This window comes from Palaemon carinicauda, chromosome 19, assembly GCF_036898095.1.
Source record: "Palaemon carinicauda isolate YSFRI2023 chromosome 19, ASM3689809v2, whole genome shotgun sequence".
Lineage (NCBI taxonomy): Eukaryota > Metazoa > Arthropoda > Malacostraca > Decapoda > Palaemonidae > Palaemon > Palaemon carinicauda.
In genome coordinates, this window is record NC_090743.1 from 83982759 (window position 1) to 84010672 (window position 27914).

Below are 27914 nucleotides of genomic sequence, written 5' to 3' on the forward strand. Positions count from 1 at the left end.
ATAAGCAGTAATATAGTCTCTAAAACTGTAAGGAAATATAATATTAAAAAAAATTCTCAAACTTTATTCTACAATAAATACAGAATCAAATTGTAGATATGAGTCTCGCAAACATTTTCATACATATATTAAAATATAAGAAATGTCATGCTTACACAAATATTTTTGGCACAAAGTTTTGAGACAAAGTAAAATTTGTGCTTCATGCTGTACAATATTAGAATACATATATGTAATTAGTTTATCATGATGTAAGTTCAAAGTATCTTAAGTTTGTCTTTTTATGTTAAACAGCTGCACTTAAGTACTGTAACTTTATTCTTTAACTTTGGTAATGATACAAAACCATTCAATCAACTACAGTACTTACCTTAAAATATCATATATATATATATATATATATATATATATATATGTTATATATATATATATATATATATATATATATATATATATATATATATATATATATATATATATATATATATATATATATATATATATATATAAGGCTTTTCTTTTAGCTGTTGATCAGAAATTGAACATATAAATTGAAATTTCAATAAGTACTGTATAGTTTGAACTTGGTAATATTCCATACAGATTAGAATTCTGAATATATCATAATTTACTTCAGATATAATAGACATCAGTATTTATATGTAAACTTCACTTACGAAGTACTATGTAGTAATCAGTCCGATAACAGTCAATTTTAGCTATGTGATAGTCGCTATCATTACTATTTATGATTTAAAGAATGATACTTGTATAAAAGTTATAACATTGTACAGTAGTAATAGTAATAAATTTTAATTATAAATTTTATAGCCCAAGCTGCAATCCTATTTAGAAAAAGAATGTTTTAAATCAAAACACTCAACAGGGAAAGAAGCCAAACCACACATAAATTATAAACGAAAGCCGGATATATTCCTACAGTCATTTTGTTGCCCATCAACAACCAATTGTATTTTTTGAAAATGCAATAACAGTACTCAAACCAATCATAACAGCATCCTGATCAGAATGAAGGAATTTCTGTACGTTGAACATTATAAGGTGAGGATTTATATAATTTTTGTGTATGTTAAATTGTAGTACTGTATATAAGTGCAGGATGCCCTTATTTAGGATTATATGTGCAATCCTCCATAGCACTTATGTATTATTTATGCTTTACCTTTTGGTGCTTTTATTTTTAAGATATAAAATTTATTGCTAACCTTCACTAATACTCACAAGTTATTTTTATGATACAGCCTACTTTGTTAGTCCTTATTGTTTGGATTCCATATAACCATGAGTAATAATGGGAAATATTTTCTTCCAAATTCTATTTCTTAGGTGTGATAAGTGTTACCTTCAAACGTTTGTAACCCAGCTATCTTATCAGATAATGTCAATGATGTTCTTGGTCCCAAATACAATTGTATATTCATCCAGGTGTAGAAAATAAAGCCTAATCTAAATGCAGGACACTCACTCATGAGCTTGTGCCTAATCAAACAAACCAAATAACCTATAAATTTAAAAATAAATGTAGATTTTGGCAAACCAAAAAAATACTGCTCATTATAATCAGTAACCAGTCATAGACAAAGTCATTAGTATTTCCCCCTCCTCATATTGTGTGATTAAGGCTAGTTGTCAAAATTATTTTGAGTCATCAAGAGCAGGAAAAGAATTGTTCTGGGATTCTCTGGACAAGGTAAGAGCAACAGCTCTCCTAAATAGTTATAAGTGTAGAGGAGTCTTGTCCTGAATAAAAATGTTATGAAGATGGGATGTTCAGAAAGCAGTGGAAGGAGGACAGTCAAAAGGCAGAGGTTTGGAAAACAATATAGTTGTCTGTAAGGCAAAAAGAAAAAGATGTTGCTTCCAATTTATTATTATTACTATTACTAGCTAAGCTACAACCCTTGTTGAAAAAGCAGGAAGCTGTAAGCTCAAAGGCTCCAACAGGAAAAAAATATCCTAGCGAAGAAGGTAAATAAGGAAATAAATAAACTACAAGAGAAGTAATAAACAATTAAAAGTAAGATATTTTATGAACATTAGCAACATTAAAACAGATCTTTCATATATAAACTATAAAAAGAGAAGTGTCAGTCTGTTCAACATAAAAACATTTGCTGCAAGTTTGAACTTTTGAAGTTCCACCGATTCATTTACCTGATTAGGAAGATCATTCCACAACTTGGTCACAGCTGGAATAAAATTTCTAAAATACTGTGTAGTATTGAGCCTTAGGATAGAGAAGATATGACTATTAGAATTAACTGAATACATAGTATTACGAACAGGATGGTACTGTCAGAAAAGATCTGAATGCAAAGGACTGTCATAATTAGGAAAAATCTTATGCAACATGCATAACAAACTAATTGAATGATGGTCCCAGAGATTAATATTTACATCAGGAATAAGAAATTTAACAGACCGGAAGTTCCTGTCCAACAAAATAAGATGATATTCATCAGCTAAAGACCAGACAGAACAATATTCAAAATAAGGTAGAGTAAAAGAATTGAAACACTTCAGAAGAGATTGATCACCAAAAATATTAAGACTTTTTCTGTAAGTCAATATTTTGTGCAGTTGAAGAAGAGACAGACCTCTTGTGTTTCTAAAAAGTATATTTGCTGTTAAGAATCATGTCTCAAATTTGAAGTCGTACAGATTTAAAGAAATATCAATGCCGAGATCTAGATGGTGAGGAGCCTCTCTCGACCCGCTTACAATCTTACTGTGAGTTTTCTTAGGATTCAACTTCATGCCCAATAATATGCACCAATCACTAATTTTAGTTAGATCTCTATTGAGGGATTCAGCAACCCCAGAACATCGGCCATGAATCCATTACTTCAGAAAGTACGATATTTAAGGAAACATTCTAGGCATTGCTTCAGGATTTCCATTAAAATCTTAGAAGCTTCTACAAAACACAAGAATTGTTTCAGGATTTCCAGTAACTTGCATTCTTTGAAGATAAGTCAGTACTAACATGGTTTTTGAAACCCTTTTACTAGCTATGGCCGAGATATGTCTTCTTGCAATCTAGTCCTTGGCTTGATTGTTGATTTTGGAAATGCTGAAAAACAAAGACAATACTTTTATTCTTATCATCTGGTTAGATCTAGTACTGGCCTACATCTTGTTCATGCCATGGACCCAAATGCCTAGAAGCCTTTCCATATCTTCTATGACAAAGTGATAACTCCTAATAATTCATTAAAAAGAAATATGAGGATCATAGTGTTAATAAGGCAAATATAATTACCTTCAAATATCATTGGCACAGTGCCTTTAATTCTCATACCACAGATTTTTCAGTATGCTAGTGTAGTGAAAGGGAAAATGTTGATACAAGCAACAGATTTTGCACGAGAAATTTTATCTCCATAAATGAAAACCAACCTTCACCCACCACAATATATGACTTGTTTCCAAGGTGACTATCACTTTTCTAAAATGTTGGCAAATTTGTTCAATTTCAAATATTTTTTATTTCATAAGAACAAGTTACCTACTGTCCATATAAAGATTGTGAAAGCAGAATTTGGCCTTATTACTATAATTAACTTGTACAAATCTGTCTCATTAAAACTGTTATTTTGGGGTTACTTCAAACTATAACTTTTTTTTTATTTTGATGGACTTCTCTCATTCAAGTATTGTTGGAAAGAAATTTTTTGAGTCTTTAAGTTTGACATGGAAAAGTGTCAGATTTTTTATATGCATTATTGTATCGAAGTACAGTATAGGAGTCACTTCAGTGGCTGTCATTTTTCATAGGAAGTTTTCCGGTTTTGTTTTCTTCAAAAGGTAAATACAAATTGTAGATTATAAAATGTCCTATCTTTTCTTGTTTGAATGATGAATCAAAATTGAAAAATGGTATTTGAATGACACAAGAGCCCAGATCTTGTTCACCTTGTGTGGTTTGAAAGTCATTCCCCATCATACTTGTTAAAGATGTTCATAGCATTGCTGACGCTGTAATACAATCATGTTATGTTATACATGTTCGTTTCAGAAATCACAGTGCAATTGTTTGAATTTTATTAAGAAAATTAACAATAAAGTATTTTCAGTTGTTTATCAAAGAAAATGGCCGAGTTATATTGTGGTGGGCCTTAAGTAACAACTGCAAGTATTGTTTCACACTGGGCCCAAACTCTGTGTATCCACTGCAAGTGAAACCAGACTAGTTAACTTGACTTTACTGTTATATCTCCACTTCACACTTCAAGTTTTCCTTTTATCACGTTCTTGATGGTTTTCGGAATAGTGAACAAGCAGAGGCTTCATCTTTCAAGTCCCCACTTGCATTTCCAGTCAGCAACAGTTAGTCTATCTTTCATAGCCATATGCTGAGGCAAGGCCTTCTCTTTTTGGGTGATGTAAATCCTCCTTTGCATTCTCTTCCAAAAGAGCTAGTTATGTCATAGTTTTGTCATATAGCAGTTCTACATGTAACCAAGCTTTTAAATTTTACAACATATTTCTCAGCAGCTCCTCTGTGTGAACTGGCAACCAACCCAAGCCTTAAAACACAATGGATACCCCTTCTCCTTTTTTTAAATTTATCTAACCAACCTCAGCTGCCCCTAAAATTTCACTAGAATCTGCATCCATTTTTTCTTTGGGTATTTATAATAATGTCTGAATGTATTTGCATTTTCACATATGATTGTCTCTGGAATGCCATCCCCCACCAACTTTTTTATTTGTTCAAATTAACAATTTTTTAAACTTTCTTGTTCAGATAGAAAAGAGACACTATCTGCTTCATTATAGTGTATTTCAAAATTGTGCAGATTGTTGATTTCAACATACGATAATCTTTGGAAATGTCAATCACGCAGATACATTTCTCTGCCTTTTCAGTTATCTTGTTTCTTTGTTCTATTTTTGTTCTCAAAACATTCCTTTTTGGCTTATCACTATTATCCTTCTGCTAAACTTTTTAGGAGCCATTGTACATAGATAAACACAAAAATCACTGAAATAATGGAAATTAACAAAAATGTTTACAGCATGTTTTGCAAAACAGAACTGGGCGAGAACTACTCCTAAAATGGGTCAATTGCCTTTGTTTTGAACGCATCTTTCACCATGGCTAAGCTGTTCAACCTCCAAATTTTTCTTGTCTCTTTGGTGAAAAGTTTCAAAAATTTGTTTGATTACCGAATTGTTAGAGTTCTGAGGGGTGATTAATCTCGGAGGTTTTACTGTGCAGTATTATTGATTGATCTATAGTTCTCTGGCATCCTGACATCGAAGGTCATTGACACGGACGAGCAGTATTAACATTGTTACCTTGTACACCCACAAAAATTCTCTCAGCAAAGTGTAACAAGGTACAGGTACTAACATATGTAGTTGATGAAGTGTTTTTTTTTAGCAGAGGAAGAAGGTTGAAGAGTTTTATCTGATAGAACTACGTACCCTCAAAAGTTTGCTTATTCTTCAGACAGGGTGTCATGTCTAGTTTTTCAGAGAGTTATGCCTAAAAACCTCCTCTTCATTCATTTTTACCATGTTAAGTAATTCAGAATGATGGTGGCTAGGACCAGAATTCCCATAAATTACTTCTTAAGGATTTTGCAAATAACACGGTGTCTAAATCTCTGAACTTTCAACACACACCTTGAAGAAATACTGGATGCCAGCCTCATGATAATTCTGGCATCCCTTGTTCAAATTTTATGTAATTACTCTATATTCCATTATTTGAAAATGCAAAAAATATGGTAACATCTAGCAATTCATTTATTATACGCATTTATATGGAATATTGAGAGAAATCCCATGTAAGACATTTGCTATTTGTAATACAGACTTGGGAAGTTACACACACACTAATTCCAGTACTTTTCTCCTTAAAATACATGCTTACCATTACCTTACCGTATGATTAATAGTTCACTATTAGTTATGATTACTTATAATTAATTAATGTACCATGCTATTGCACTTGAAGGCCATTAACCGAGATTTACATGTACGGTACTTAACAAAATGTTTCAACTATCAGATCTTGTCAATACAATTTCAATATTTTGCAGATATTTCTTTTTAGATTTTGCAGATTATTCCCGAAGGTGATCCTATCTCTGGTGTACTTTGTGAATGTAAACATGTAGACCGGAATTGGACTAGAATATTAAACAGGAGCAATTTACATGAATTTACTTCCCTTTTTGAGATATCTAGATTACCTAATGTAATAGTCACACCACCTCTGAGATTGTGGAAATTATACGATTTAAGAGTTCATTTAGAACTTTGGTCAAAATCAAATACATAAGTGTATAAATTTTATAAGATTTTACTTTGTGTTTTTTTCTTATTACTATTTTATAAAGGATAAATATGTTAAGTTACTTCAATATTTAAATGTCTTGGAAACAAAACTTTTTAACTTCTAAAAACTATATGGGATAACCAATACATTATTAATTGCAAAATAGTAGTAAATGAGGTTTTTTGTGCATCTGACAACAAAACATTAAATTACAACCGGACTTTCGGAACTTTGGTTTCCTCAAATCTAAATGTAACACCTGAGTTGCATGCGATTATTCTTCTACTGAAAAAGGCAGAATAGCACAGCTAACTGTCTTGAAATATGAAATTACAAAATCAAGTGTATAAAAATATCAGCCTTTTACTTTGGAAAAGTCTTTATAAATTACAATTTTTCAATTGACCAGATATATTTTGATAAATCTGGGTTACTTTGAGCTTGCTCATTCCCTTCTTCTTTGGCACTCAGGTTCATAAGAGCGATGAGAAGTGCATGATGCCTCTGGTTTTGGGCTTTAAGATCATCCACAACAGATAAGACTTTAGTGAGATCTCGCCTCATTGATTCATGCTCGTTCAGCTGAAAAATATTGAAGAATTAGTCCAACATAAATATGTAAGCCTAAGGTATATAAATACTGTATTAGATATTATAAAACATCTGTTTTTCACAAAAAACTACCACCCTCATGCTATATTTACAATTATAAATATACATATTGCTAGTGTTTGCAGCAGCATTAAGAAAAAAGAAACTAAAAAAATGTCAAGCTCGAGTCAAATTGAAGAAAGGGAATGAAAGCATTCTCGAATTAGCAGCATTTGTAGGGAGATGAAAATGTAAGAATTTTTTATTCTACTGTACAATGACAATTTTTCGTTATTGTCCTTCATTAAGATGCAGTTTTTGAACAAAAACATACTGGCATTAAATTGTTAGCCTCTCCGATTGGAAGTGAAAAAGTTACTTCAACTGCTTATGCAGAACAGTACTGTATGATATTTACAGTACTTTCATCTGACAAATACATGTGGTAAATTAAAACCTCAGAGATGAATGCACCTGTTTCTAAACAAATGTGGACTACGGTATTTATATTTTCACACTTTTTTTAAACACCTCTCATATCATTCCAAAGGATTGTGGAAATCGAATAGGCAATTTAGAATGGGTAGATTCTCAATTTAAGAGATATTTATAAATAAAATAGGCATTATCATTTAGTCAGGGTTCACAATGATAAATTAATTGGAATGACTGATGCACCCTCTGAACTTACAGAACACTACTTGAGCTGGCTTCACTGTTACTGAATGTGATGAGAATCAAATCTGCTACCCTTTCAGCCTTTTGATCATAAGATAATTCTCATTCTTGTAGCAGTTTGTCAATTATCACAGGACTTCCATTAGTAAGATCTGAGGTTTAGCCTGGTCTGGCCCCAGGTAGTTGACCCAAATATGAATTGGTAACAGCATTAACTGGGAGGCAAAGCTCAAGCAGGTAAAAACTGGCCATCCTTATCCTGTGGTCTAGTATGTATATGTCCCAGTTATTAATGCCATTCAGGAATATATAGTATCTGTCTGCCAAAATAATCCTCTGTAATTATAGGCAGCTAGCAGTAATCACAGCTTCTCTTGAAACTATACCCTGAGACACTTGTCACTGTAAACATGTTGCCCCTACCCCTCAAACAAAGGTTTTATCGGGAGGCATGCTCGGTATGGTATGCTCAGTTTTCATGTTGCTTTCTCTCCAGTGTACACCCTTAAAATATTACTGTTAAATTTACTGCTTCATTCCTATTGTTTCTTATAATTACACATAAATAATAGGCCTTAAGATTGTTAGTGATAGTAATAAACCAAAATTTTAGTTGTTCTGTAACTGGAATACAAACCACGCTATTTATTACGGGTATTACTTTCGGCGTAGCTGAAATGACGAACCATTAAAGTTTAGCGAATAGTGAACGGACGTTGCCGCTCTTCATCCTTTGCCTTTATTTGAACAGCCATTAATCTGTTTTTGCTTTTTCTTTTTCTAGTGTGTGTTTGTGAGTTGACTTTTGCAACCATGCGCACCTGGCCTGTTGAACATTTATGTCGGCGGTGGAGACAGATCCCCACACCCTTTATCCCACCTGCAGAGGTCAACCGTGTGATAGTGATAATAAATGTAATGAGAGTAGGGAGTGGTCTTCCTCCCAGCGGGAGAGGTTTGGGCAACGGCGGAAGAAGTCTAAGCGGGATATTTCTCTTTCGAAGGTTCCTTCGAAGGGAGGAAAAGCCGAGGCCTCTTCTTCCGTCTCCCGACCCTCCTCCGAAGCTCCTACTCGTTCAGTCTCTTACAAGAGACCGTTGAGTAGTAGCGTAAACCAATTTAATGTCGGCCAACCCCGGTCCTCGAGAGATGATATTGCTTCCCCTAGCTAACTCCTTTATTACAGGTTTGGTCGTCCTTGGGGCTGTCGGGTCCGCCCTCCTAGGACGCATTGTTGCAGATCAACCACGAGGGTGCTACTGTGCAGCAGTTATCATCGCCGTCAGAGGTAGATCCTCTGGCCCTTGTCAACTTTGTGGTGACAGAGGTGTCACCTATGATCTCATCCGACTCCTCTGCGGTTGCTGTTGACTTAGTTTCCCCCGTTCCTGATCATCCTTCGAGGGGGAAACTTAAGTCCAACGTTGGTCTCTCCTGCGAGTGTTTCTCTCCCTCGGTGAAGTTCACTCATAGAGACTCCTCTTCGGAGGACTGCTGCGGCGTACAGTCAGCTTGCTGATCCAACGGCTCCTAGAGGGCGCCTTCATCGGAAAGCTCGCATTCCACTTTGCCTCAGAGGTCTCCATTCACCATCGGTGAAAAGGCGCCTCTTTGGCTCTTCTGCTTCTTCGTCGCAGCCTTTGCCTGCAGAGGAGCCTCCGCTGCAGTCATCGGGGTCTCGACCTTTGACTGTCACTGGACCTGCTACGTCCTCCGACTTTGGTCCTGGACCTCTCTGCAGACCGTTCGCAATCTCCATCGGTGGATGCTCGCCCTTCCAAAGGGCACATCCCAGTTCCTGACCTACTACCTATCACACCTGCCGACCTTCCATCACCGTACCTGTTCCCGGTAAAGCCTCTTGAGGCCCTACCGAAGTGCGCAGCTGAGCGCCATCGCCCTTCAGCTCGCTAACATCCTGCTGGACATCAGCGCTCACCAGTAGCTCGTCAACACCAGCCTGCTCGTCAGTGCTCTATAATGCTTCGGCGTGCCCCTTCACCTGCTCGCCCTCATAGACGGTAGCTGCAACATGTGCCTACGCAGCAGCACGCTCCTGCATGTTAGCGCTCTCCCGCACGCCAGCACTCTCCCGCGCGCCAGCACTCTCCCGCGCGCCAGCGCTCTCCTGCGTTAGCACTCTCCTGTGCGCCAGCGCTCTCCTGCCCATCGACACTCTCCTGTGCACCAGCGCGATCCCGCTCGCCAGCACTTGCCTGCACGTCAGCGAGCACCTGCGCGCCAATAGTCTCCTGCTTTTCCTGCACGCCAGAGCTCTCCTACGCGCATGCGCCATCACACGCCTTTGCGCGTGCAATCAACACGCGCGATCCAGCGCTCACCTGCGCGCCAGGTCTCTTACCCAAGCACGCACCAGGACATCCGCGCCTGGCACTCGCCTACGCACGAGTGCAAACACGTGCGCGCCAGCTCTCGCCTGCATGCCACCACTCGTTCCTGCGCGCAAGCCAACGCTCGCCCATGCGCCAGCTCTCACCTGCGTGCCAACTTTTGCCTGCGCACGCCAAAACTCAATATTCTCCTGCGCACGCGTGCCAACAGGCACGTGCACAGGATCTACACCCGGCCAATTCATCATCGCCTAATTCCCCTCCCCGCAAATGCATTTCAGCGCGCCCTTCGGAAAAAGGGAAACTGGCTTCGGCAGAGGGGTTCAGGATCCCGAAAAGGCCTTCTTCTAAGGCGGACCCACCTATTACAGTAACTCCTCGTAGGGAACCTTCGGTCCCTTTCCCTTCAGGGGACCTGTCTGACAGTGCTTCGGTCAGTTAACAGCCTTGGTTCAGTGCCCTAGTCAGAGCTGTCGCACAGGCATTCAATCCTCTCCTGTATAGCCGCTTGTTAGAGCAGCCTATAGCTCTAGACTCTCGACACGGAACCATGGCTTCCTCTACCCCATTGAAGAGGAAAAGAGGAGTTTCGGACGCGGTCACTTCCTCGAGGGTGAAGCTGACTCCGATCAGGCCATCAAGGCTAGTCCCTCCGGTATCTCCCCAGGGATTCTCTCCCACCTCCCCTTTACCAAGGCAGTCGCGTGAGGAAAGGCCCTCCTTCATTTCACCGTCGGAGGAAACCTCCCTTCAAGCTGAGAGTTCCCCACCGTAAGAGATCAGGAGGGACACAACATCCAGGCCTTCGATGTTGGAGTCTTACCTCCTTCCTCAGAAGGAATCCAAAGACTCCAAGACCCTGCCAAAGTCCTCTACCGGGACTACAAAGACTGAGACAGTCAGCCACTTGAGGGATGTCCGTGACCCATCCCGGGAAGAGCCCTTGGGGATGGAAGATGGAGACTTTGCTACAAGTCAGACTTCAGAAGGAGAGCAAAAAAGAGTCAGAACATGCATTCTGGCAAGTCTTGATTCTTATTAGGGTTCTCAGCGGGTTTTCCGATCCAGACATCCCCCTTGGGAGTTGGGAGGGCAAGGACACGGTCTTAGACAGTGTCTTCGGTACCCAAGAAACCCTCAAAGACCAGTGCAGCCCTGCCCTGGTCTCAAGGGTTGAAGGGTGCCAGGGCTAAGATTGCCCAACAGCTCTCCGAGTTTGCCTCCTCCAACCGTTCCGGCTCTACCAACAAGCTCCTCTCACCTCCTCATGTACAACAGAGGAGGTACTTTGAGATCCTGGAGGGGCCGAGTCCAGCTCTTCCTCTTCACCACTCTCTGGAAGAGCTAACTAAGGGGATCTCTCTTGAGACTCTCTCCAGCCGGCAGGTCTCTTTCTCAGCGGCCGAAGTCATTAATCAGGAAAAGGTCACAAAGTATGCGATGCAGGCTACTTCGTGGCTGATATCTGGTTAGGGACCTTGGGAATCCTGGTACGAACTGAGGATTTCTCCAAGAAACGTACCAGGAAGGCAATGGAGACCTACCTTCTCCCAGGCACTTGCAAGATCGAGTTTCTTGCCCACCAAGTTTCGAACTTGTGGGTAAACACCATCTTGAAACGTCGAAATGCGGTGTCTAAGAGGTTCCACCATCAGGTCTCCAACGTCGAGATAACTAGGCTCAGACATTCCTCTCTAGAGGGAGCCCACCTGTTTGAGCCTTAGGATGTGGAACATGCTACTGAGAGGTGGAGGAAGTCTCATCAGGACTCCCTCCTCCATAGGGCTTTGACGTCCAAGCCCTATAAACCTCCAGCACCTCAGCAGTCCCGTCCAACCAAAACCACAACGACGAAAACAGCAGCGAAGACAGTGGTGTCTAATAAGCCCTTTCCTGTTTAGGACAAGAAAGGCAAGAAGTCCTTCAGGTGAGGGAAAAATCCTAGAGGGAGAAACCGAAGCCGCAAATGCTAGGATAGGCGCACCCCCTGCTTCTCCACCAGTGGGGAGATGCCTACAAAGTTGCTCGGACAGGTGGAAGCAACTCGGGGCTGATCCCTGGACAATCTCTGTGATTCATCTAGGATATCGCGTCCCGTTCATAACATCTCTCCCTCCCCTGACCAGGAATCCTGTGTCAATAGACTCCTTTGCCATGGGATCGGCAAAGGGGCAGGCCCTTCGAGCAGAAATCCAGACCCTGTTGAAGAAGAGCACTCTGCAATAGGTTCTTGATGAGTCCCCCAGTCTTCTTCAGTCGACTCTTTCTTGTAAGAAAGGCGTCTGGAGGCTGGAGACCAGTCATCGACCTCGCAGCCTTGAGCAAGTTTGTCAAACAAACTCCTTTCAGCATGGAGACGGCAGACACGGTCAGACTAGCGGTAAGACCTCAGGACTTCATGTGTACACTGGACCTAAAGGACTAGTACTTCCAGATCCCAGTCCATCTTCCAGGAAGTACTTAATATTCAGCCTAGACAACAGGAAGTACCAGTTCAAGGTGCTGTGCTTCGGTCTTTCCACAGCAACCTCAAGTTTTCACCAGAGTGTTTGCCCTAGTGTCATCTTGAGTACACAGGATTGGCATCCGTCTCCTCCGCTATCTGGACGACTGGCTAATCCTGGCAGACTCGGTGTCAACCCTTCTTCAAAACCGAGACAAACTTCTGAGACTTTGCCAAGATCTGGGGATCATGGTAAATCTCGAGAAGTCATCCCTGCTTCCTACACAGAGACTGGTATACCTAGGCATGATTTTAGACATCAATCTCCACAAAGCCTTCCCATCAGAAAACAGGATAACGAGGCTGAGAAAGGTCGCAAGACCTTTTCTCAGACAAGAAGAACTTCCAGACCAAACGTGGTTACGTCTCCGCGGTCACCTTTCTTCACTGGCCAGTCTACTTCCCAATGGTCGCCTCAGGATGAGATCCCTCCAGCGGCGACTCGAGTCCCGGTGGAATCAGACTCGCGACTCCCCGGACATCTGTATCCCCATGATCGTATCAGCGGAACTGACGGACCTCGAGTGGTGGGTGGCAGACGATAATCTACGAAAGGGAGTGGATCTTCTCGTCCTCCCCCAGATTTGATGCTGTTCTCAGACGCCTCAAAAACAGGGTGGAGGACCCACGTACTGCACCACACGACTTCAGGCCTCTGGTCAGAGTCAGGGGAGTACCTCCACATAAATCTCCTAGAGATGACGGCCGTCTTTCTGGCCCTTCAACAGTTCCAACAATTCCTGGCGGGTCACTCAGTGGGGGTGATGAGCGACAACAACACAGTAGTGGCTTACATCAACATGCAAGGAGGTACTTTTTCGCAGCACCTATCCTATCTAGCAGTAGAGATACTGAGATGGGCCAAGATCCACTTGATACCACTATCGGCACGCTTCATTCCGGGCAAAAGGAATGTGCTCGCCGACAACTTGAGCAGAGCATCTCAGATAGTGAGTACCAAGTGGTCTTTGTATCATCTAGTAGCCAACAAAGTCCTGACTTTGTGGGGTTCTCCGACTGTGGACCTCTTCGCAACGGCCCTGAACTCCAGGCTCTCATTGTATTTTTACCCAGTTCCAGACCCCAAGGCTCTCTGGGAAGATGCATTCCAACAACGGTGGGACCACTTCGACGTTTTCGCCTTTCCCCCGTTCTGTCTGATGAGGAGGTCAACAAGGCCAGAACATTGGTCAATATTTCAATGACCCTCATAGCTCCGCTATGGCATCATGCAGAATGGTTTCTGGGCCTTCTGCAACTCCTAATGGAGCCCCCAAGAGAACTCCCTACACGACACAATCTACTCAAACAGCCACATGCCAACATATTCCACAAAGCCATAGCTTCACTACGACTTCACGCATGGAGACTATCCAGCATCTCTTCTCTGAGAGAGGATTTTCGCAACAAGTTGCGATTAGGATGTCTGGATACCTGCAAAAGTCATCAGCAGCAGTCTACCAGACAAAGTGGAAAGTCTGCTGTGGTTGGTGTCTTGGAAAGTATCTCTACTCTCGATGCCACTATTCCAGCAATAGCGGAGTTCCTCATGTATTTGCGTGAAGAAATGCGCCTGTCAGTCTCGGCAGTAAAAGGCTATCGCTCAGCCTTAAGCCTTGCCTTTAGATTGAAATGAATAGACATTTCCTCATCGCTAGAACTTTCATTACTCATAAGGAGTTATGAACAGTGAGACCTCCCCATGGAACGTGGTTCGAGTTCTCAGGTCTCTTAAGAGACCTCCCTATGAACCAGTACACCCGGCAACAGATCGCCACCTGATTTGGAAGATGGTGTTCCTGCTAGCTTTGGCTTTGGCCAAACGAGTCGGTGAACTTCATGGTCTCTCATACGACATTGCCCATTCAAGGGGATGAGGAGAGGTAACGTTCAGCTTCGTCCCTGAGTTTATTGCTAAGACTCAGAACCCGGGAATATCGGATCCACGATTCGATTCCCTCCGGATTTTGAGTCTTCGTTTTGTACCAGATGACCCAGACCATCTCTTACTCTGCCCGGTGAGGAGTTTGAGGCTGTACCTTAAGAGAACAGCCGCAACCCGTCCTCGTGTGCCTGCGCTATTTGTCAGCACAGGAAGGACCAAGAGGAGGGTCACCAAGAACACCATCTCAGCATGGATTCGTAAGGTCATAGATCATGCATTGAATCCATACACTCCTCCTTCACGTCGCCCGAGAGCTCATGATGTCAGGGGCGTAGCTACGTCCCTGGCATTCGAGAGAAACTTCTCAGTGACGCAGGTTCTTCAAGCTGGGGTGTGGAAACCTCAGACCACATTCACATCCCACTACCTGCAAGACGTGACCCACAGGAGATTCGATACATACTCTATCGGTCCTGTGGTGGCTGCATAACAGCTGGTTCAAGACCTCAAGCTCCTTATTGGACAAGTAGCAGAAGGTTGAGGGCATTGTTACCCGATTTTAGTCTGCGTGAATGAAAAGGTTTGACTGGCTCTTATTCTTTTCTTCATCCTCCCCTCTCTTGGGGAAAGCAGCATCCTGGGTTCTCTGCACAGCTGACCTCAAACCATTACAGGTAAACCATGCTCCCTTGTGTACCTAGTATTAAGACTAATACTGTTGCGTCCCCATACCCTGGCGAGGTGATATTGGAAAAGTCTTAGTTACAATATTTTTTTAAAGGAAAGACTCGGAATAACTTTACCTGGACAGTCACACTTCTATATACCTCAACACACAGCTTGCGTGGGCCGCGGACCTTGCGTAGCAAGGTTTAGCGAGCCGAGGGACTCCTTATTTTTGAGTACTGACATACTCAGATAAGGAGGCCCCGGGTAAAGCCAAAAAGCCAGATTGGCAGGGACGTCCACCCTTCCTAATGGGTGAGTCGCCCCTAATAAATAGCGTGGTTTGTATTCCAGTTATGGAACAAATGTCAAATTTGTAGATAATTTGTATTTTTCCTAACTATACAAACCTTAGCTATTCATACAAACTTGCCTGCCAGCCCTATCTTCCTTGAAGTCCTACCTCCAATCAAAGTGAGCTAAATCACAGGTGTGTGAGCGGGAGCGATAGCAAACTACCCTCCCCTACCCCCCGCTATCTAGTGGTGTGAGTAGTTAACCCTCGCTAAACTTTAATGGCTCGTCATTTTAGCTGGGCTGAAAGTAATACCCCTAATAAATACTGTACCTAAGGTTTGTAGAGTTCGGAAAAATACAAATTATCTACGAATTTGTCATTTTGTGAGAGCCCCAATAAAACTAGGTAGGACTGAAAAATTAAGGTTTGATGTAGGAAAAAAATTTTCTTGAAGGAGCTGTGTGGTCCCCAATGTCTTTCCCATTAACCCCTTCACTACGAGGCAGTGTATCGGGCCTCAGTAGCTATATACGAGATTTATCACCATCGGGCATACATGCACACTTACTCTATAATAACATACTTGTTCCGTAACTGGAATACAAACCAACGCTATTTATAGGGGTATTACTTTTGGTAAAGCTGAAAAGACAAGCCATTAGAATTTAGCGAGGGTTAACTACCCATCCTGCTAGTTAGCGGGGAGTAGGGGGTTTAGCTAGCTACATCCCTCACTCACACACCTGTGAGTCAGCTTCACTTTGCTTTTAGCTCGGATGGAGAATGGTTGTTACTCCTCTTCCTCCTCTCCATTTTGGACTGCCATTAATGTTTTTTTTTTTCTTTTTTGCTTTTTCAGTGTGTTATGTGTGTATGCTTAGTTTGTTTCTTCTACAGCCATGCATACCTGTACTGGATCGGAGGGCCGCACCTGCAGGAAGTTCATATCCGCTGTGGAACAGATCCCCGCAGCCTTTGCGCCGTCTGCAGAGGTCAACGCTGTGATGTAGACAACAGGGGTGATGAGTACCAGGAGTGCTCTTCCTCCCAGTGGGAAAGGTTTTGGTGTAGGTGGAAGAAGTTAAGTGGGACTCTTCTCCTTCGAAGGCAGCTATGAAGCAAAAGAAACCCAAGGCTTCTTCCTCCACCTCCCAACCTTCCTCCAAAGCTAATTCTTGGATGGCTTCCTCTAGGGAGCCAACGAATAGTAGCGTGGGCCAATTAATACCTGGTCAACCTCGGTCCTCAAGAGATGGTGCTGCCTACTATAGCGAGGCGGTCCCGCCTCTCCCTCTAAGTGAAGCCTTATCTTTTTCTCACTTTCTAAAAATGTGGTCTTCATTGGGATTGCCAAGTTCTCCTTCCAAGGAGGCGTTGTTACGGTTCCTAAGATCTTCAGCGGGCATTAGCTTCAGACGTTGACCCCTTGATCTTAGTCGACGTGGTGGTGTCAGAGAACTCTTCTACAGACCCGCCAGTGGTTCCTGTGGCTTCGTCTTTTGCATCATCCTCCACCGCCAAGGTCTGCACTCCTTCCCCTGACGAACATCGTTTGGGGGAGGAGCAAAGTCCGAAGCACGTCTCTCCTGAAAGTGTTCCCCTCTCCAGATCAGGGGCACTCATAGAGACTTCTCTTTGGAGGCCTGCCGACGGTCAGCATGGTAATCGTACATTCGTTCAATGTCGTGTATGTGGCAGAAGACCTCGCCGTGTCTGACCTTCCCTTCGCCTTCAGAGTGTTTCCTATCCCTCGGCAGAGAGACGCCTTTTCACTTCATCGCCTCCGCAGTTTTCCTCTTCAGAGGAACCTGCCCGGCCTGCCTCATCGGAAGGAACCTGCCCGACCTGCCTCTTCGGAAGGAACCTGCCCAGCCTGCCTCTTCCAGTTATTGACCTTCGCTTCCATCAGCCTCTCCTCAATGAACTTCTGTTCGTTCGTCGCCTGATAGGGATTGTTCACGATCTCCTCTTCAGTATGTCTCCTCACGAGGGTCACATTTCTTCGCTGGAACTTCCAACAGCAGCGTTCTCCATTGCGTCAGGCTTCTGCTTGTCAGGTTCCTAATCGACCTGTGCAAGAATCGCCCACCTTTCTGTCAGCTCGTAAATCGCCTAGCCATCGCCTACAGCTGACTCGTGAACTGCCTGGTCGTTCAACCTCTCGTAAATCGCCGGCTACGCGAGAATCGCTTGCAGTTCGACAACCGCCTGCTCTTCCTTCTTTGTCTCGGAAATCGCCTGCTATGTGTGAACAGCTTGCAGTTTGTTAGCGTCTGGAACATCGATCTCCTATCCGACAGCAATCTCCACAGCATTCACATGTGTCACGTAAGCCTTCAACCTCTCGTTGATCGCCCACTCACCGCTCAACAAGCCGGAGCGTTTCCAGACCATCCAAACGCGATCGCCCACGTCATCCTTCCCGTCCAGCATTTGTGTTAATTGCCTGCTCGTGAGTTGTCGACCGACCGCCCATCCTCTCCTCCATCGTAGTGATCGATACCGCGATTTTGCAGCATCGCATGGCAATGCTTGGATATTCTCCTAGTCAACATCCATTGCTACATCACCAGGCTTCACATCAGTGATTGGAAATTCACAGACGTTTCCCAGAGCGTCAGTGGCCGTCACTTGTTCAACATACGACAACGAAGGTGAGCGTTCATCCTCACCTAAGTGAGGATCGTCAGCTACAGCCACCAAAAACGGTGGTTGTAGTAGCAAAGAAAGGTAAGGTTGTTGCAGATCGTTCATTGTCGCCCCATTCTCCTCCCCGCAAGCGCATAACAGTGCGACCGCCAGGGAAGAAGGAAGAGGGCAAGTTTCAGGAGTTTAAAATCCTGAAACTCCCAGTACCTAGGAAGGGACCATCGTCTTCAGTGCCAAAGTGTTCATCGTCAGGGATGAAGACTCATTGTAAGGACCCTTTAACCTCGATCGCTTCAGGGGAGTTATGACCCAGGCTTTCGTCCCTCTGCTCCCTGCGGAAGCCCCTGGGGTTTCTCTGGGGGAATTCCTCAGTTTCCACCAAGCCAGGATGACGGACCTCGATGGCTTCTCCCCTTAGATGAGGAAAGGAACTACTGACAAGTTCCCATTATCGACGGTCAAGCTGACTCTAGTCAGGGCTGCAAGTTCAGAGGTTTTCCCAGTAAACCCAGCATCACCTCTACCTATCAGTGCCTCACCGACCAACCAGAGAGGCTCTCATAAGGAATTCCCTATGAAGGGAACTCCGTGGACCCCGTAGATGGTCCCATTTCTCTTAAGGCCAAGAAGGTCGTTACATTGAGACCTTTGGTATTGGAAACCCTGTTTCCCCCAAAAAGAGAATCTAAGGATTCCAAGACAGAACCAAAGTCCTCGGCAAGGACTCGTAGATCCAAAGAGGTGGTCAGGAGCCGAGTTAGCCTTCCTGTTGATGACCACGACCCACCACGAGCTGAGATCTCAGCGGTGGATGATGATGATATTGCTACCAGCCCAGCTTCAGAGCGAGTCAGAACATGCCTTTTGGCAGGTTCTGACCATCATGAGGGTTCTCAAGGGGTTACCAGACCCAGAGACGGATCCTAAGATTGCTTCGCAACTTTCAGACTCGTCCACTAAAGTCCTCTTTGGGTGTCAACCAGAGGAGGTATTATGAGATCCTGGACAAGCTGGATGAGCCTTGCTCAACTGTCTCTCTTCACTGCTCACTTGAAGAACTGACTAAGGGAGTCTCGCTAGAGAAGCTCTTTTCCCGTCAGGTCACGTTCTCAGCATCAGAGATTGTGAACCTAGAGAAGGTCGCAAAGCATGCAATGCAGGCGACTTCGTGGCTGGATCTTTGGTTGGAATCTGTGGGAATCCTGGTACAGACCAAAGATTTTTCTAAGGAAAGAACCAGGAAGGCTATGGAGACCTTCCTTGTCTCCGGCACCTGCAACATTGAGTTTCTAGCTCAACAGGTAGTGAACCTGTGGACCAATACCATATTGAAGTGAAGGGATGCGGTGGCCGAGAGATTCCACCAGCAGGTCTCAAATGCCGAGATCGCTAGGCTCAGGAACTCCTCCCTGGAGGGTTCCTTCATCTTCTTCCACCTGCAGAGAGGTGGAAGAAGTCCAACACCGACTCCCTCCTTTATAGGGCCCTGATGTCACGGCCCTACAGACCTCCAGCCCCTCCAAACACCCACACGCCAACGCTGCATAGTCCGAAGTTAACCTCCTGGATTAAACAACTCCCTTATTAGTGAGGCATGCTACCGAAGGATATTTCATATTTATTAAAAGAAACTATTATTACTTGTTCTATCATTTTCCAATGAGCTTAATAAAAATTCAACAGTTTTATTTGAAAATGTCATATGTCATTAATTTGTACCGAGTTGAATCACATAACGTTAATCGGAGTTGCATTCATGTTGCCGATGCACGATATTTATAAGGCCTCAATAGAGACTTTGCAAAGACACAAATTTTTCATTTACACACACACACACACACACAGATTTTGGGGACGTATGTAGATGTATGGCTATGTGCAATGTTTTATCGTGATAATTAGTCTTCTTGTATGTACAGTAAAGTAAACCATTCCATATTCTAAATCAAATTTATTTACTGTTATACAGTACTATATACTGTACTTTACCCTACAGTACATTACGGTACTAATTTACAAACAAATATTGTGGTAGCGTATCTGAAATGGATCACATCAATACCGATGTGATCCATTTCTGATGTCCAAGTCCAAGTGTACAATGTAATTTTCAGTAGGCTATTTTATTGCTTGCTTTACCTAATATTTACAGTAAAATGTAATATATCTAACTACACTCTGTGTGAGAGAGAGAGAGAGAGAGAGAGAGAGAGAGAGAGAGAGAGAGAGAGAGAGAGAGAGAATATATATGAATGATTTGAAGTTTTCTGGCATCATAACATCAAATAACAGAGGGAACTAATACTGTAATGAGTTGTAAATATATTATATGAAAATTATGATAGATTATAACACATCAGTGCTTATATAATACTATGTTAACTATATATAGTATATGTTCTGAATAAGTTAAGAAATTGTAATCACAATACTTTTTGTTATTGATTCTTATGTGCATCAGCTGATTGATAAAATACTGATCATGGCACCCAAAATAATTATTGATAATATATACTTCCAGAATTTAAAAGAAAAGTACATAAATGTTTTATTAAAACACAAATAACTATTTAATAATCGTAATTTTCTGGAAAGCAATAATGCTTCCGAAACTAAATAGAATATTTTAAGCTTTTAAGAGAGAGAGAAAGGGAGAGAGTGAGTGAGTGAGTGTGTTTTAGTTGTGTGGAATGGGAAGTGACGGCCTTGCCTGACAAGCAAAAGAAGCAAGATATTGAGCAAAAGGATCTTCGTTTGAGTAAATTATGATAAATAACTTTGTTTTTGCTCATCAATATCCAAAAAGGAACATAAAATTCCTAACAATCATGATTTATTAATACTCTCTTTGTCAAAATACAAATAAAAACTTTGAACGCCCGTATCTCAAAACTAAACTTATTAACCTTCAAATTCAATAGTCTCCCTTAGTTTTAAGGACACAGTATAGCATTGAAATTTGGTATATATCTTGAAAATACATTATAAAACAAAGAAAGGAAGCCCTTTTTTCCTATTTTGGTTTTATATTTTTTTTCTTAATTTCTTCCCTGATTTTTACCATAATGAAAAAATTCATATCTGGAAAAAAAAAATTACTTTCAGGAAAAAAACTCTTCATATTATTGGAGGTCTATATAGGGTTGTAATCCCAGATCTTAGTAATAATTATCAAGGGAGGAGATAGAATTTGAAAAACACCAATTTTCAGGATAAATCGCCCTGGCGTAGCAAAACCGAAAGTCAGAGCCAAAATACCTATGCAGTTTGGAGATGTCCTAAGTTACCTTATTAAGTAGTATGAATGTCAAAAGTCCTTTCATTAAAAAATGGCAATAGCCAGCAGGCCCCCTTAAGTGGTATAGTAACAAATGTTTTTGATACCCACTTTTTAAAAATTAATTTGATGAGCCTTTTTTAATCATATTTATGATTTTCAAGGTGAACATTATACCTTAAAATTTATTACAATAAAATATTAAAGCTTGGGTTACATTTATATAGATATAAAACTTAAAAGATTTTTCACTCATTTATCTAGATATAAAACTTCAGATTTTTCTTGCAAACTTTAATATAAAACACTGATCTTGCATACATTATCCCTTACCAATAGCTATTGAAGGACCATTTAAATTTATTAAAATTTAACTTCATATAGGAACACCAGTAATGTTGTCAGAGAAATCACAAAGGTTAATTCAATTTCTTATTCCAGATCTAGATATAAATCTCTGGCACAGTCATTCAATTAGTTCGTTATGTATATTGCACGAGGTTTTCCAAAATTCTGACCATTCTTTACATTCAGATCTTCCCGGACTGTACCACACTGTTCGTAATACTAGGTATGCAGTTAATTTTAATAGTCAGACCTTCTCCATCATGAGGCTCAATACCACACAGTATTCTAGAAGTTTTATTTCAGCTATGACCAAGTTGTGGAATGATCTCCCTAATAGGGTGGTTGAATCAGTAGAACTTCAAAAGTTCAAACTTGCAGCAAATGTTTTTTATTTGTTCCGTAACTGGAATACAAATCACGCTATTTATTAGGGGTTTTACTTTTGGCGTAGCTGAAATGACGAGCCATTAAAATTTAGCGAGGGTTAACTGCCCACAGCGCTAATTAACAGGGTAGTGGGAGGGTAGCTTGCTACCGGGCCCCCATCACACAACTGTGATTGAGCTCACTTTGCTTTTGGCTCAGATGGTAAACGGACGTTGCCGCTCTTCATCCTGCGCATTATTTGGCAGCCATTAATCTGTTTTTTTGCTTTTTCTTTTCTCTAGTGTGTGTTTGTGAAGTTGACTTCTGCTACCATGCGCACCTGCCCTGGACTCTCCGGCCGCCCTTGTGGAACATTAATGTCGGCGGTGGAGACAGATCCTCACACCCTTTGTCCTATATGCAAAGGTCAACGGTGTGATAGTGAAAAAAAGTGTAATGAGTGTAGGGAGTGGTCTTTCTCCCAGTGGGAGTGGTTTGGGCAACAGTGGAGGAAGAAGTCTAAGCAGGATATTTCTCCTTCGAAGGGAGGAAAACCCAAGGCCTCTTCTTCCGTCTCCCGACCCTCCTCCGAAGCTCCTACTCGTTCGGTCTCTTACGAGAGACCGTCGAGTAGTAGCGTAGACCAAGTTAATGTCGGCCAACCTCGGTCCTCGAGAGATGGTGTTGCTTCTCCTAGCGAAGCGGCCCCACCTCTCCCCCCGGATGAGGCCTTGTCACTAACCCCTTTGTTACAGGTTTGTTCGTCCTTGGGGCTGTCGGGTCCGCCCTCCAAGGACGCATTGCTGCAGATCATCCGTAAGGGTGCTACTGTTCAGCAGTCATCGTCGCCGTCAGAGGTAGATCCTCTGGCCCTTGTCGACGTTGTAGTGTCAGAGGTGTCACCCTTGATGTCATCCAACTCCTCTGCCCCTCCAGATTCTCCAGGGGTTGCTGCCGACTTAGTTTCCCCCGTTCCTGAACATCCTTTGAGGGGGAAACTAAGTCCAACGTCCGTCTCTCCTGCGAGTGTTTCTCCCCCTCGGGAAAGTTCACTCATAGAGACTCCTCTTCGGAGGACTGCTGCGGTGTACGGTCAGCTTGCTGATCCAACGCCCCCTAGAGGGCACCTTCATCGTAAAGCTCGCCCTCCACTTCCCCTCGGAGGTCTCCCTTCACCAATGGTGAAGAGGAGCCTTTTCGACTCTTCTGCTTTGTCGCCACAGCCTTCCCCTGCAGAGGAGCCTCCGATGCAGTCATCTGACCCTCGACCTTCGACCGTCACTGGACCTGCTACTAGTCCCCCGACTTCGGTCCTGGACCTCTTTGCGGATCGTTCGCGATCCCCATCGGTGGATGCTCACCCTTGCAAAGGGCACACCCCAGTTCCTGACCTGATCCATCAGATCTGCTGACCTTCCATCACCGTTCCCGGTAAAGCCTCTTGAGGCCCTACCGAAGTGCGCAGCCGCGCGCCATCACCCTGCAGCTCGCCAACTTCCTACAGGACATCAGCGCTCACCAGAAGCTTGTCATCACCTGCATGCTCGTCAGCGCGCTACAACGCTTTGGCGCGCCCCGTCACCTGTATACGCGCCAACATTCTCCTGTGCCCACGGTCACCCACGCGCCAGCGCCCTCCTGCGCGCTTGCACTCTCCTGCGCACCCACGATCTCCTGCGCGTCAGCAATCTCATACGTGCCCACGATCTCCTATGCGCCAGCACTCTCCCGCGCTTGAACGCACCTATGCGCCAGCGCTCTCCTGTGTGCCAGCACTCTTCTGCGTGCCAAATCTCTCCTGTGCACCAGCGTTTACCGGCGCGCCATCACTCGCCTGTGTGCACACACCATCACACGCCTACGCGCATGCAAACAACACACGCAATCCAGCACTCACCTACGCGCACACACCAGCGAATGCGCGTCCGGCGATCGCCCGTACGCCCCTGCCAATACTCGGCCTCACCCCAGCTCCAGCCCGCACGCCAGCTCTCGCCCGTGTGCTACCACTCGTCCATGCGCGCAAGCCAACGCTCGCCCATGCGCCAGCCCTCACCTATGTGCCAGCTATCACCTGCGTGCCAACTTTTCGCCCGCATGCACGCCAATATGCTCCTGCGCCCGCACGGGCACGTACACAGGAACTACACCCGGCCAGGTCACCGTCGCCTCATTTCCCTCCCCTCAAATGCATTTCAGCACACCCTTAAGGAAAAGGGAAACAGGCTTCGGCAGAGGGGTTCAGGATCCCGAAATTGCCTTCTAAGGTGGACCCACCTATTATGGTGACTCCCCGTTAGGAACCTTTGGTCCCTTTCCCTTCAGGGGATCTGTCTGACAGTGCTTCAGTCAGTCAGCAGCCTTGGTTCAGTGCCCTAGTCAGAGCTGTAACACATGCATTCAATCCTGCCCTGTCCGGCCGCTCGTCAGAGCAGCCTATAGCTCTGGACTCGCAACACAGAACCATGGCTTCCTCTACCACATTGAAGAGGAAAAGAGGAGTTTCCGACGCGGTCACTTCCCCAAGGGTGAAACTGACTCTGCGCAGGCCATCAAGGCTAGTCCCTCCAGTATCTTCCCAGGGATACTCTCCCATCCCCCTTTACCAAGGGAGTTGCGTGAGGAAAGGCTCTCCTCCATTCCATTGTTGGAGGAAACCTTCCTTCACCCTGAGAGTTCCCCATCGTAAGAGATCAGGAGGGACACAATATCCAGGCCTTCGATGTTGGAGTCTTACCTCCTTTCTCGGAAGAAGTCCAAAGACTCCAAGACCCTGCCAAAGTCCTCTGCCAGGACTATAAGGATGGAGACAGCCAGCCACTCAAGGGATTTCTGTGACCCACCCCGAGAAGAACTCTTGATGATGGAAGATGGAAACTTCGTTACAAGTCCGACATCAGGAGAGCAACAGGAGTCAAAACATGCATTCTGGCAGGTCCTGACTCTTATGAGGGTTCTCAATGGGTTTTCCGACCCAGAGATAACCCCTCGGGAGGGCAAAGACACGGTCTTAGACCGTGTCTTCGGCTCTACAAACAAGCTCCTCCCACTTACTCGTGTACACCAGAGGAGGTACTTTGAGATCCTGGAGGAGCCCAGTCCAGCTCTTCCACTTCACCACTCTCTGAAAGAACTAACCAGGGGGATCTCTCTGAGAGACTCTCCAGCTGGCAGGTCTCTTTCTTGGCGGCCGAAGTCCTTAACAAGGAAAAGGTCACAAAGTATGTGATGCAGGCTACTTCGTGGCTGGATATCTGGTTAGGGACCTTGGGAATACTGGTACGATCAGAGGATCTCTCCAAGGAACGTACCAGGAAGGCAATGGAGACCTTCCTTCTCTCAGGCACTTGCATGATCGAGTTTCTTGCCCACCAAGTTTCAAACTTGTGGGCAAACACCATCTTAAAACGTCGAGATGCGGTGTCTAAGAGGTTCCACCAACAGGTCTGCAGCCTCGAGATAAATAGGGTCAGACATTCTTCTTTAGAGGGAGCCCACCTTTTTGAGCCTAAGGAAAATGGAACTTGCTGCTTAGAGGTGGAGGAAGTCTCATCAAGACTTCCTCCACCATGGGGCTTTAACATTCAAGCCCTATAAACCTCCAGCACCTCAGCAGTCCCGTCCAACCAAGACCACATCGACGAAATCTGCAGCGAAGACAGTAGTGTCTAATAAGGCCTTTCCTGTCAAGGACAAGAAAGGCAAAAAGTCCTCCAGGGGAAGAAAAATCCTAGAGAAAGCAGCCAAGGGCTGCAAACGCTAGGATAGGCACTCCACCTGCGTCTCCACCAGTGAGGGGATGCCTACCAAGTTGCTCAGACAGGTGGAAGCAACTCAGGGGTGATCCCTGGACAATCTGCGTGATTCGTCTAGGATATCACATCCCGTTCATAACATCTCTCCCTCTCCTGACCAGGAATCCAGTTTCAATAGACTCCCTTGCCATGGGATTGGCAAGGGGGCACGCCCTTCGGGCAGAAGTCCAGATCCTGTTGAAGAAGGGCGTTCTCCAAGAGGTCCTCGACGGGTCCCCAGGCTTCTTCAGTCAAATCTTTCTTGTAAAAAAGGCGTCTGGAGGCTGGAGATCAATTATCGACCTCTCAGCCCTGAACAAGTTTGTTAAACAAATTCCGTTCAGCATGGAGACGGCAGACACGGTCAGACTAGCGGTCAGACCTCAGGACTTCATGTGTACACTGGACCTAAAGGACGCGTATTCCAGAACCCAGTCCATCCGTCTTCAAGGAAGTACTTAAGATTCAGCCTAGACAACAGGAATTACCAGTTCAAATGGCTGTGCTTCGGTCTTTCCACAGCACGTCAAGTTTTCACCAGACTGTTTGCCTTAATATCATCTTGGGCACACAGGATTGGCATCCGTCTCTTCCGCTACCTGGACGACTGGCTAACCCTAGCAGACTTGGTGTCAACCATTCTTCAACACCGTGACAAACTTCTGAGACTTTGCCAAGATCTGGGGATGATGGTAAATCTTGAGAAGTCATCCCTGCTCCCTGCACAGAGACTGGTATACCAAGGCATGATTATAGACACCAATCTCCACAAAGCCTTCCCATCAGACGACAGGATAACAAGGCTGATAAAGGTCGCAAGACCTTTTCTCAGACGAGAAGAACTTCCAGCCCAAACGTGGTTATGTCTTCTCGGTCACCTTTCACTTTCATCACTGGCCCGTCTAGTTCCCAATGGTTGCCTCAGAATGAGATCCCTCCAGTGGCGACTCAAGTCCCGGTGGAATCAGACTCACGATTCCTCGGACATCCGGATCCCCACGAGATCAGCGGAACTGACGGACCTCAAGTGGTGGGTGGCGGACGAGAATCTTCGAAAGGTAGTGGATCTTTTCGTCTTCCCCTCGGATTTGATGCTGTTCTCAGATGGTTCGAAATAAAGGTGGGGGCCCACGTGCTGCACCACACGACCTCAGGCCTCTGGTCAGAGTCAGGGGAGTACCTCCACATAAATCTCCTAGAGATGAAGGCTGTCTTTCTGGCCCTTCAACAGTTCCAACAATTCCTGGCGGGCCACTCAGTGGTGGCGATGAGCGACACCACAGCAGTAGCTTACATCAATAAGCAAGGAGGTACTTTTTCGCAGCACCTATCCCATCTAGCAGTAGAGATACTGAGATGGTCAGAGATCCACTTGATACCACTATCGGCACGCATCATTCCGGGCAAAAGGAATGTGCTTGCCGACAACCTGAGCAGAGCATCTCAGATAGTAAGTACCGAGTGGTCTTTGGATCATCTAGTAGCCAACAAAGTCCTGACTTTGTGGGGTTCTCTGCCAGTGGACCTCTTTGCAATGGCCCTGAACTTAAGGCTCCTGTTGTATTGTTCCCCAGTTCCAGACCACAAGGCTTTCTGGCAAGATGCATTCCAATAACGGTGACACAACATCGATATTTACGCCTTTCCCCCGTTCTGTCTGATGAGGAGGGTACTCAACAAGGCCAGAACATTGGTCAATCTTTCAGTGACCTCATAGCATATGGCATCACGCAGAATGGTTTCCGAACCTTCTGCAACTCCTAACGGAGCCCCCAAGAGAACTCCCTCCACGAAACGATCTACTCAAACAACCACATGGCAACATATTCCACAAAGCTGTAGCTTCGCTATGACTTCACGCCTGGAGACTATCCAGCATCTCCTCTCTGAGAGAAGATTTTCACAACAAGTTGTGATTTGGATGTCTGGATACCTGCGAAAGTCATCAGCAGCAGTCTACCAGGCAAAGTGGAAAGTCTTCTGTGGTCGGTGTCATGGAAGGGGTATGTCTCCTCTTGATGCCACTATTCCAGCAATAGCGGAGTTCCTCGTGTATTTGTGTGAGGAAATGCACCTGTCAGTCTCGGCGGTAAAAGGCTATCGCTCAGACTTAAGCCTCGCCTTTAGACTGAAAGGAATGGACATTTCCTCATCCCTAGAACTTTCCTTACTCATACAGAGTTATGAACTTACCT

General features: G+C 44.2%; 1 protein-coding gene across 7 annotated transcripts in view; it reads right to left on the reverse strand.

Annotated features, from left to right (window-relative positions):
- Nucleotides 1-518: 518 nt before the first annotated feature.
- Nucleotides 519-27914, reverse strand: part of LOC137658700 (transient receptor potential cation channel subfamily A member 1 homolog) — a 351715-nt gene continuing 324319 nt past the window's right edge. For 5 of the 7 annotated variants that reach the window (XM_068393692.1, XM_068393698.1, XM_068393694.1 and 2 more), the window contains one exon: nt 520-6895. In XM_068393692.1, the coding sequence (XP_068249793.1) occupies nt 6701-6895 (195 nt within the window). In that variant the 3' untranslated portion in view covers nt 520-6700. Of the gene's footprint in view, nt 6896-27914 lie in introns of all 7 variants that reach the window. The other 2 variants (XM_068393691.1, XM_068393693.1) reach the window with 1 other exon arrangement.